Source organism: Palaemon carinicauda, chromosome 4 (assembly GCF_036898095.1).
Source record: "Palaemon carinicauda isolate YSFRI2023 chromosome 4, ASM3689809v2, whole genome shotgun sequence".
NCBI classification, from domain to species: Eukaryota; Metazoa; Arthropoda; class Malacostraca; order Decapoda; family Palaemonidae; genus Palaemon; species Palaemon carinicauda.
The window spans coordinates 150363021-150375388 of NC_090728.1; the positions used below are offsets into that span (position 1 = coordinate 150363021).

At 40.3% G+C, this 12368-nt stretch overlaps 1 protein-coding gene across 1 annotated transcript; it reads left to right on the plus strand.

Annotated features, from left to right (window-relative positions):
* Nucleotides 1-418: 418 nt before the first annotated feature.
* On the plus strand, nt 419-12070 carry LOC137639700 (coiled-coil domain-containing glutamate-rich protein 1-like). Its single transcript, XM_068371948.1, has 3 exons — nt 419-554; nt 3496-3571; nt 11974-12070. The coding sequence occupies exons 1-3, from the start codon at nt 419-421 to the stop codon at nt 12068-12070; spliced, it is 309 nt and encodes a 102-aa protein (XP_068228049.1).
* The last annotated feature ends 298 nt before the right edge of the window (nt 12071-12368 follow it).

The following is a 12368-nucleotide window of genomic DNA, read 5'->3' on the forward strand; positions in this document are numbered from 1 at the left end:
CTTTTCTGTCCATTTCTGCTTATTCAGTAGGTTTTCAAAATCCCTTTGGCCATGGAATTACTGTCTTCTTTCCAATTCCCATTCTATTCCTCAGAAAATTTCCGTGCTACAGTGAGCTTCCTTTTAGCGATTATACATGCACAGTTGCAATGTAAGTGCAACAACACAATTTTGAGATGCATTTTGCTAGAGCTGAAATATTATGCATCTGAATGTGGGAATTTTAAAGGAATTGGGCAAGAACAGGTATCACTCTTACTCTAACGACCCTCATATTTATCTTTGAAATTGCAGCTCGTTAAAACCGACCGGATCTAATGACACGAGAGATGAAGGAACATTACTCAAACACTTTTGGGACTTTGAGGTTGGCACAGATACGGAAATCTGATGAGCAGTTTCGCAGATTTTATGAATAATGTATGTTACACAAGGAGAAGAAGAAGAAGAAGAAGAAGAAGAAGAAGAAGAAGAAGAAGAAGAGGAGGAGGAGGAGGAGGAAGAGGAAGAAGAAGAAGATGAAAACATTTTTACGAGGAAGAAGAATAGAGGAAGTAAATAAAAGCTCAATTTCATGGCACTCTTTATTTGAAGATCTTATAGTTCACTTCCATATTCTTCTTATTTCATGTTGTGTTAAGGGTTTTTCTTACACAACACAATATTTAACTCAGTTCAAGTCCAATATGTTTTAGGAGTTAAAATGTAGGAGCTCTTAAGAAAATATACTTGATTTCAGCGTATATTTCAGAAGAAATCCAAGATAGTTAAAAGATTAAAAATATTTGGTTTCGTCGGTAAAAAGTCGAATGTCAGAGCACGTTCAAATATGGAATGACAACTATTAATGATCCACTAGAAATATTAACATGACAAATAAAACGTTTTTCTTTTTTAAAATTTTAGTTTATTTTCTAGTACTGTAGCTTCCATACATTAAATATTTTACTAACTTAAAACGAGCATACCCATCTTAGATGTCTATGAATATTGCATTTGCCAGTCATTTCAAGATTTATTCAGACATCTTTTTATTTAGAAATTCTTTGTTTTTCATATATTAGATATGAACTCTGTGTTCAAATCTTATTTTCCTAAGTGTTCTCTGTTGCAAGCACTTGATTAATGTTCTTTTCACAAAAAAGCGGACTGTTCTTCATTCATAAAATAAAATCTTCAGCACATTAGATGTTTGGAAAGGAATTTCTCATTTGCTTCTTTCTTTTTATTGTTAAAAAAAAAATATTAATGAAGAAGATAATGTAGGGAGCTCCTTTGGGAAATTTCCTTTTCAGAATTCGGTGACTTGTGAATACCAATGACACCAGCTAGAGTAGCAGAGAAAAGAACAGCTCAGGTCAGGCTGTTCAATTTTGAGCTTTCTTCATATGAAGAATGAAATCTTCATCCAAAATCATACATATTTTTCTTCATCGGTTAAGAGAAATCATGTTGGTAACGATGTTTTGTTGGCATTTTTGAAACGTCCCTGTCTCATAATCTGTTGGACGGGACTTCGAGACCCGTTCAAGCTCTATAATTTCTAGTAGTGTCTGAAGTCTTACCGTCCTTTTGAGCTAGGGATTGGGTATCTGCTGTCTTCAGACGACATTATCTGGCCCTTCCTGGTCCTAGTTTGATAGAGAGGGTCTTGAGCACTGACCATATGTATATATTGTCGCTCCCCAGGGCATTGTCCTGTCCCTTACTTCTGCCACAAAATGAACGACCTTTAAACCTTTAAATAGTAACTTTAAATATTTGAATGACGTCCTTGTTCTGCTCTTCATGATTTTTTTGGATGTAGAATTCATAGAATAAAGAAGATGAGTAGACCTCACAGGATGGGGGAGTTTAGGGGATCCTACAGGTCTACCTGCTGAGTCTTCAGCAGCCATTGCCTTGACCTCACTTGTCCTTGCTTGGGTGGAGAGGGGGCTTGGGGGATAGGGAACTATGGGGGAGAGGGGGCTTGGGCGCTGATTAATCTCTAGGGTGTTGTCAATGTCCTTAGCGTCTGCCATTCATGAACGACCACTAAACCTAGTTTAAACCTCTGTCTGGAGGAAACAGCGTAATACTCCCATGTGGTACACCTCTTTTTTTACCTTTGGTAGGACGTGGATTGCTCACGTTCCAACGCTCAACAATTTTTCTTACCATAAACATGTTTCGGTATAAACAAAGTTTGAAAAAAAAACCTTCAAGAGTTGTTGGGAAACTGGAAAACAATATCCTTCTGATGCCACCCACTCAAGAGGGGATTAAGGTGTAGCATTTCCTTAGAAGTCTTCCTACTGAATAGATTGATGGAAATAAGTCTTTACCTCGCATCAGGATAAATCCCTTCCCCTTAAGGCTGCTCTCAGTAAATTAATAAATACCCGTAAGGAGCTTTTATTAGATCTATTTCTATTACACAAGTGATTGTGTTTTAATTTACAATTTATTCAGTCACAAAAAGGTAATTCAAACACCCAAAAAAGACCCCAAAATGCATTTGATGTGGTCAAAATATCAACGAAGAGTCAAACTAATTGATCAAGCAAGTGGCCTTTTCATAAAAGACTCTCGAACATGAGCCTATTAAAACCGAAGTTTTCAGTAGTAAGTTTTCTCATAATTCAGATTTACAAATTAGGTTTTTCCTAAAAGGAATTGTAATAAAGAAAAAATAAAATTTTTCATTAAATAGTTTAAGCTGTTTGAAGATTTTAAAGGTCCCTCATGAATAGTAGAGGTAAGGGACAGTGGAATTGCCGTAACAGAACAATGGCTTAGACCCTAACCATGTATGCTTATGATCACCACCCAAGACCACTCTCCACCCAAGGTAGGAACAGGGAGGGCCAGACAATAGCTACTGATAACTCATTTAACAGACATAAAGGCTCTCCCAAACCTTCCATCCTTAGCTCACAAGAATGGTGAAGTTGCAAACACTGCAAGAAACTAACAAACTTAAGTGGGTCTCGAATCTCAGTCCACAGATCGCCTGGCAGGAACGTTTCCACTAGACTATCACGACCCTAAACGACATTTCCTAGAAACGCCAGATATATTAGTAACAAGTCACATAACTGTTATTCAGATCTCGCAATTTAGTAAAAAATAAGTGTATATAGTATTACAGTATATAAATATTTTTTATTTTCTTATCAAAATTTTACCCATCGTTTAACTACTAGGCCCTGTTTCAATATTCAATATCCGTAGAAGTCAAATGATATGGCTTTCCTTTTAGTATTAAAGCCCTGTCGCTTTGAATATATATAGAAGATTTTCAGTGATAAATATGTCAGAAAAGGAACGCTTATTCCTTCAAAAGTTGCAAAGCCTTTACCAAACCATTTCCATTTCCCAAGGAATGTTATACAGAGAATCTTTTGGTATCAAAATTTTCTTTACAGTCCATTTTGCTTATTCAGTGGGTTTTCATATTTCCTTTTACCAAAATACTCGAGGTTTCTTTCCCACTCTCGCTCTTTTCCTCAGCAAATATTTTGCTTTCGAAAAAAAGGCCTTGCCACATAGAGCTCCCTCATGGCGATGATGCACGCAGAGGAGCAATGTAAGTGTAACAACGCTATTCACACATACATTTTACGAGTGCTGAAATATCTTGAGCTTCTCGATGCTATACTTTCTGAAGGAATTAAGAAAGAACCGGTATCATTCCCTCTCTAAGGGCCTTTATGTCTATCTTAAGAATTCTGTTTTTAAACTGACATGATCTTGTGGCAGGAGATATAAAGGAGCATTTCTCCTACCATTTCAGACTTTGAAGATCCGAGATTGTGATAAGCAATTCTGGGAAGTTTTATGAATAAATGAGGTCACACAAGGAGACGAAGAGGAAGAATAAAAGAATAAGAGTTTAGTTATAAAAAGAAGAGGTTATTTCCGAGTTAAAAGAAAGAAGTGAATTAAAGTTCCTCTTCTGAACAGAAATATCTTGTCTGTTGTTTAGATTAAGGATCTCATTATATACTTCTCAGTCTGTCTGTTTTTCATCTAGTTCACACTTCCTGTTTGGTCATGCTGAGGAGTTTTTCATTAAAAGGTCTTCAACTTATAGAAAAAGCTAATATGTGTCATATGATAGAAAGACGACATGATTTGAGCCAATTCTTATAAGAGAAATGAATCTTCTTGGAGTATTTTTCTAATAAAGGGATTACAGACTTACTTCCTGGTAGCCTATTAGAAAAGACCCTGTCTGTCGATATGCCGGACTGGGATTAGAGTCCCGCTCAAGATCAATAGTTTATTGTAGTTTCTGCAACCTCAGCATCATTTTGAGTAATGGATGGGGGGTTTGGGGGGAGCTTATAGGTCTACCTTCTGGGTCATCAACAGCCATTGGCTGCTCCTCCTTGGTATTAGCTTGGATGGAGAGGAGGCTTCGGCGCTGATCATATGTAGATAAGGTCAGTTTCTAAACAGGGTAATGACACCGTCCTTTATCTCTGCCATTCACGAGTGGCCTTTAATCCTTTAAACATTAGTAAAACACAGTGCTCTGGAAAATTGACTGATATTACTAATTAAGTAACTAAAAATACCTAATTAATAAACAGGATGGTCACATGCATTTCATATCCCATTAAGAATTTGATTCAGCGCAGAGAAGAATGGTTCAGGTCAGGTTGTTCAATTCTCTAAAGTCTTGGATAGAGAAAGAATAAAAACCTTAATATCGTGATGAAAATAATACCCATCATATTTTTTCATTAAATTTCTCTAAAGAGTTTGGTAAGAGTTACTCACAGATCTCATTAAATCTTGTAATTAAGAATCATGTTCCATGTTTTCGTGTCAGAATAATTAAGGAGAGAAGTTATACTAATTTTTTAATAATAATAATAATAATGATAATAATATTTATAATATTTCTTGTTATCTTTAATAGTTTTAAGTAACTTGGCATTGTATTCTAAAGTTGACCTACATAATACAACAAAATTATTCCCATTTCCTGCCTACAGCCAGATAAACTTCTTATAATGAAATAGCTCTCAATAGATTAGTAATGCTTCTCATTTTATAGGTAGCTTGATTAAATAAGAAAGACAAAAATATAAAGACAAAGAGACCAAGGTAAAATCGAATTAGTTTGTGACGGGCCGAGACGGGCCGAGAGAGGATGTGAACTCAAAGGCAGATTATTTATGAAGGAACACTCTTCTTTATATACAAAACCTCAAGGCAACAGGACATGACCTGTTCGAGAGACAGATAATGTTACTGAGCAAAACGGAGACATGATCATTCAGGTTCTTTTTAGTGCGAGGGAAGAGCGCAGATACAACTATAATATATACAAAATAATTATGTACAATTGTGTGACACACGGTTGGTACATGGCTCCCCCCCTAAAAATGACATACTGTACATGTTAAATAGGGCGCCCTGATCTAGAGAGGCGAACTGTAGGCGGGTCATCTGGCAGAAGATAAGCAGGTTTTAGACGATCAATGGAGACCCAGTCTTCTTTGCCCCGAATGTTTAGGAGGAATGCTTTCGGACTGCATCGCATCACAAGGAAAGGGCCCGTGTAAGGGGGCGTTAGTGGTGGCTTGCTGGTGTCGTTGCGCAGGAAGACGTGCGTTGCAGAGTGCAAGTCCGTTGGTATGTGATGCTTCGCTGGGGGCTTGTAAGCCTGGCGGCACGGAGTAAATTTTCCCACGACGTGACGTATGCGCTGGAGATCGTCGGAGGAGGTCGTAGAAGGAAAAAAATTCGGCAGGGACGACCAACGGGTCGCCATACACCATTTCGGCTGCCGAGACGTCAAGGGCGTCTTTAGGAGTGGTCCTTAGTCCCAGGAGGACCCAGGGAAGCTGAGTAAACCAGTTGCAATCCTTGCAGCGGGACATCAAAGCTGCTTTGAGGGTGCGATGAAAACGTTCAACCATTCCATTGGCAGCGGGGTTGTAGGCCGTTGTCTGATGTAGGGTGATGCCCAGGAGATTCTCTAATGACGTCCATAATTGAGAGGTGAAAGTTGTTCCCCTGTCAGAAGTAATATGCTCAGGGATACCGAATCTTGAAATCCATCCAGAGAGTAAGGCAGATGTACATGAGGCGGACGTTGCAGTTTCCATGGGAATGGCTTCAGGCCAACGAGTGGAGCGGTCGATGACGGTAAACAGGTAACGGTGTCCTTGTGATGCAGGTAGGGGGCCTACAACGTCGACGTGAATGTGTGCGAAACGACGCTGAGGTTGAGGAAAGGTGCCCACTCCTGAATCCGTGTGTCGATGTACTTTGGAAGTTTGGCAAGAAGTACAGGCGCGGACCCAATCCTTAGCATCCTTAGAAATGCCGTGCCAAATGAACTTTGCCTTCAGCAGCTGTGCAGTAGAACGGCACGAGGGATGTGAAAGGCCGTGGATGAAATCAAACACCTGTCAGCGCATGGGAGCAGGAATCTAAGGTCGCGGTCTACCAGTACTGACGTCACAGAGGAGGGTGGTGTTGGAGTCTTCGAGGGGAAAATCCTCCCAATGGAGGGACGTGCAGGAGGTCCTACAAGCTTGATACTCTGGATCCTGTCGTTGGGCTTCAGCCAGGGCGTTGTAATCCAATCCCAGTTGAACGGTAGCCAACGTGTTTCTTGAAAGGGCATCGGCAACGGGATAAATTTTCCCAGGGACGTATTGGAGGGTGCAATTATATTCAGCCACGGCGGAGAGATGTCGGCGTTGACGGGCGGACCAGGCGTCAGACTGTCGAGTGAAGGCGTGCACCAGAGGCATGTGGTCTGTACGAATGACGAAGGGCGTACCTTCTAAGAAATGGCGAAAGTGACGGACAGCCAAGTGCACCGACAGCAATTCTAGATCGAAGGTAGAATAACCCGATTCTGCCTTGGACAGTTTTCTGCTGAGGAAAGCCAATGAGCGGGGCGAGCCTTTGACCACCTGCTCGAGTACTGCACCAATAGCGACGTCGCTGGTATCAGTGGAGAGAAGGAGAGGGGCGTGTGGGATAGGAAAAGTGAGAGCCGCAGCAGTTGATAGGGCCTTCTTTGCATTGCAGAAGGCTGCTTCTTGAAGGGGACCCCACTTCAGGTCCTTTAGCTTGCCCTTGAGGGAGGCGTAGAGGGGAGCAAGAGTGGCGGCAATGGCTGGCAGAAACGGTGATAATTGTTGATTATGCCCAAGAATTCCTGCAGAGCTTTGACGGTCGAGGGCGTGGGGAAATTCTGAACGGCTGCTACCTTCTCAGGGAGGGGATGGACTCCTTCAGGAGTGATACGGTGCCCTAAGAACGACACTTCGTTGGCGCCAAAGGTACACTTGTCGTACCGGACTACAAGGCCATTTTGTTGCAGGCGGTCGAGCACGATGCGCAGGTGACGCAGGTGTTCCTCTTTTGAGGAGGAGAACACAAGTATGTCGTCCACATAACATACACAGAAAGGGAGGTCCCCTAAGATGCCATCCATGAGACGTTGAAATGTGGCCCCAGCATTACGAAGGCCAAAACAGGAGTAATTGAAGGTGTATGTGCCAAACGGAGTGGTGATGGCGGTCTTGGGGATGTCTTCCGGGTTCATAGGCACCTGATAATACCCCTTCAGGAGATCGAGCGTAGAGAAAACCTTCGCTTTGTGCAGGTAGGAGGTTACATCGGCAATGTTTGGGAGGGGGTAGTGATCCGGTTCTGTTTGCATGTTCAGGCGCCTGTAATCCCCGCACAGACGGAGGGAGCCGTCTTTCTTCAGAACGATGTGTAAGGGTGACGACCATGGGCTAGAGGCTTTTTGGCAAAGGCCCATTTTCTCCATTTCGGCGAACGTCTGTTTGGCGGCTGCCAATCGTTCCGGTGCTAGACGTCTGAATTTTGCGAAGACTTGGGGTCCCTTCGTCTTGATATGGTGATAAATACCGTGCTTGGCAGGAACCGTGGGCGTTTGGCGAAGTTCCGGACGGAAAACTTCTGGGTACGACGTGAGGAGGTGGGCATAGGCATCTGTGGGTGCGCTGATGTGGAGAGCGAGGTTAGAGGGGGCGGGTTGAAGAGGTGTCGACAAGTACGAGTCTGCGTTGACCAATCGTCGGTAGGCGACATCGACCAAAAGGTGGAAATGAGAGAGGAAATCCGCACCGAGGATTGGCATTGTGACGTCAGCAACGAGAAACTTCCAATTGAATCTACCGTTTCCGAACGATAATGTGAGATTCTCGTAACCGTAGGTGGGTATCGCAGATCCGTTGGCAGCTACCAAGCGGACGTCGGCAGATGTAGATAGACTACGTTGTGCCTTGAAGAGTTTCCTTGGCAAAAGAGAACGACAAGCACCCGTGTCTACCAAAAATCGCACGCCCGTTCCTGCATCCTGTAAAAAGAAAAGATTAGAAACATGGGAGGCCACCGCCACAAGCGATGGCCTACTTACACGTTTTTTGGCCACTGACAATCTTTGGCACATTTCTTCGCGGTTGCCCCGAATCTGAAGTGGTAGTAGGAAAACTGCGGCGGATGGGAGGTAGAAAGTGGCTGTAGAAGTCGTTCGTTGGGGAGCGAGCGATTGGTGGGTGGTGGGCGGCTTTGTCGCCGCTTCGGCAGGTCACGGGGTAGGCGTGTATGTCCTACGGCATTCATGTCAGCTTCGGTTGACGTTGAATAGGCATCCTCGTCGTCAGGGGTGGAGGCGTTGATAGAGGTCTTGAAGTGGCTGTCCATAAGGGCGTCGGCTTTGGTCATCAAGTCCTTTATGGGTAAACTATCGATATCGGGTATGGCAGCGCGCACAGGTTCAGGTAAACGGCGTATCCAAAGGGCACGGAGTAGGTTCACCTCACGAGGAGAGCCGTCTGCGGCAGGTTGAAGGCGAGCGATACTGGTCATTTCCCTGAGGGCAAGCGAAGCCCTTTGGTCCCCCAATGGTTGTTGCGAGAGCTGAAAAAGCTTTGCTATACGGGCGGCTGGCGACGGCGAGTACTGCTGCAGAAGGTATGATTTGAGGTCGTCATACGTTATTGGGGTGTCTCCTTGTTCACAAAGCCTGTCGGATATTTCTGGGAAGGTGTCCTCGGGTATCGCCGCGAGAACATAATCCTCTTTGGTGGTTGAGCGAGTCACGCCCCTGATACGAAACTGGACTTCTGCGCGCTGAAACCAAGCAAACGCCTCTCCGCTGGCAAACGATGAAAGTTTGAATGGCGCGGCCGCAGCACCAACTGCCGTAGAGTCCGCCATAGTACCAACGATGAAGGGGCTAGGGGGTGGGGGTGGAAGGCGGTGGGAGCGAGTCGACTTCCGGGGTCACCAATGTGACGGGCCGAGAGAGGATGTGAACTCAAAGGCAGATTGGAAACGACTGAGTTATTTATTAAGGAACACTCTTCTTTATATACAAAACCTCAAGGCAACAGGACATGACCTGTTCGAGAGACAGATAATGTTACTGAGCAAAACGGAGACATGATCATTCAGGTTCTTTTTAGTGCGAGGGAAGAGCGCAGATACAACCATAATATATACAAAATAATTATGTACAATTGTGTGACACACGGTTGGTACAAGTTCCGATTTATGTTATGGTCCCTAACAACCATTTCCCTTGATAAATTCACGAGCAATTATTCCATAACCTCACAGCAATATCAAGATTCATCTCAGAACAAGACTGGACTTTATTACTCACGGAAGTAGACATTTGGAAGCTTTATAAGTCGGTTGCCATGGTGATACGTCGAGAATGATACGCACCTCATCATGGAAGGTGTTTGACCTTAAAGGGCAGACTAAGGTCTTCCTCTAGCTTTAGCTTGTCTTCGGGTTTGGCCAAGGTGCTGATGGCTGGGTTTCCCTCTCTGTTCTCTTTCACGCTTCTCTGTATCATACAGGCAAATCTACTTTACCAGCTCAGTAGGTTGCACAACATGACGTGTTGACTTGTAGGCATAGCACATGCAAATACACCTACAATTTAAATACACGCACAGACATTATATATATATATATATATATATATATATATATATATATATATATATATATATATATATATATATATATATATATATATATATATATATATATATATATATATATATATATATATATATATGTATATATATATACATATATATATATATATATATATATATATATATATATATATATATATATATATATATATATATATATATATATATATAAACTGTATATCTATCTATCTATCTATCTATCAATCTATCCATCTATTTCTATATACATTCATACACACACATATATATGTATATATATATATATATATATATATATATATATATATATATATATATATATATATATATATATATACAGTATATATGAATATATATGCATGTGTGTTTGTCGCTTTAAAATAGTTGACACCACAAGGGTTTTAGTTTTAATGAAAATAGTTATATGTACACACAAACCCACACACACACACACACACCCATATATATATATATATATATATATATATATATATATATATATATATATATATATATATATATATATATATATATATATATATATATATATTTATATGTATATACTTATATATATGTAAGAAATACCATAGACTTGTGAAAGTTATATATCATCTTTATAGTGTAGCTGTGCTCCACCCTAAATAAACAACTCTTCAGGGGGAAGAAAATACTTCAGGTACAGTTGAAGCGAACTACGGTTCGAGTGAAAGGAAATATCTCGATATTTAAGTGAATTTACATCTTTGACATGAAATAATCAGTCATCACCTGGCAGGGAAGGATGCCCCATTGGAAGTCTGATAATATTTCCCGGGATTTCTTTGGGTTATTTTTATTTCTTCTCCGTCTGGCAACATGAATCAAGAGAGAGAGAGAGAGAGAGGAGAGAGAGAGAGAGAGAGAGAGAGAGAGAGAGAGAGAGAGAGAGAGAGAGAGAGAGAGAGAGAGAGAGAGAGAGAGAGAGAGAGAGAGTAATATTCTATTTACCAGTTTCCAGCAGATCAGTGCCAAAACATGTTTTAAGTAATACTTTATCAGAACACTTATATTCATTCACATATTTCACTTTATGTTTGTTTATTGGAGGATTCGTCAATAAAATTTTTAATCTCTTTGAGCTTTGAAAGTTTAATGTATCCAGTTCCTGCTTGATTTTGAGGCCCCAAAACTAAAAGATCTCAAAGTGTTTATCACGCAGCTGAGATCTTATCGACAAGGATAGGAATTGTTCAAGCACAAATTCTTCTCATGTTCCCAGAGGTAACTTGACCTCATTCAAATTAAGCCTCAGGAGTTAAAACTTCTATTAAATTAGCTTCAAAAGTCAGGGATTTCTGAAAAAAAAAGTTATTCATCGGATTGTTTTGTTGTTTTGTTTGAATTTTCCAGATGTAAATGATTTAACTATTCTTTGTTTATCACAAATATGTCTATTCTGCATATAGATTTTTTTTTCAATTATTTTTATCAAGAATCCATTGTTTCATTCCTAAGCTGTTTCAATATTCAATATTTCTTCATGAAGAAATATTATTTTATAAATATATCATAAAGGTCAGATGAGATACCTGTCACTTCGCTATCAAAACCCTGACTATTTGAAGCTCAAAAAAAAAAAAAAAAAAAAAAAAAAAAAAAAAAAAAAAAAAAAAAAAACAGAAATATGTTACGCAGAGCTTCTTTTATTACTGTTTTCCTTGAAGTCCATTTTTGCTTATTCAGAAGGTTTTCAAAATCCCTTTGGCCATGGAATTACTGTCTTCTTTCCAATTCCCATTCTATTCCTCAGAAAATTTCCGTGCTACAGTGAGCTTCCTTTTAGCGATTATACATGCACAGTTGCAATGTAAGTGCAACAACACAATTTTGAGATGCATTTTGCTAGAGCTGAAATATTATGGATCTGAATGTGGGAATTTTGAAGGAATTGGGCAAGAACAGGTATCACTCTTACTCTTAACGATCTTCATATTTATCTTTGAAATTGCAGCTCGTTAAAACCAACCGGATCTAATGACACGAGAGATGAAGAAACATTACTCAAACACTTTTGGGACTTTGAGGTTGGCACAGATACGGAAATCTGATAAGCAGTTTCGCAGCTTTCATGAATAATGCATATTACACAAGAAGAAGAAGAAGAAGAAGAAGAAGAAGAAGAAGAAGAAGAAGTAGTAGAAGAAGAAGAAGAAGAAGAAGAAGAAGAAAACTTTTTTTTTAGGAAGAAGAATTGTGGAAGTAAATAAAAGCTCTATTACATGACACTCCTTGTTTGAGGATCTTTCAATTCACTTTCATATTTTTCTTATTTGTTGTTTTGTTAAGGATTTTTTCTTAGATAATATTTACCTCAGTTAAAGTCTAATATGTTTTAGGAGTCTAAAT

What these genes read in the sequence shown, in the direction of transcription:
- LOC137639700 (XM_068371948.1), top strand. Translation starts at nt 419, where the DNA reads ATGTATGTTACACAAGGAGAAGAAGAAGAAGAAGAAGAAGAAGAAGAA. An exon ending in GAGGAAGAAGAATAGAGGAA is followed by an intron (nt 555 to 3,495) that starts GTAAATAAAAGC and finishes TCTTTTCCTCAG; the next exon opens with CAAATATTTTGCTTTCGAAA. An exon ending in GATGCACGCAGAGGAGCAAT is followed by an intron (nt 3,572 to 11,973) that starts GTAAGTGTAACA and finishes TTGAAATTGCAG; the next exon opens with CTCGTTAAAACCAACCGGAT.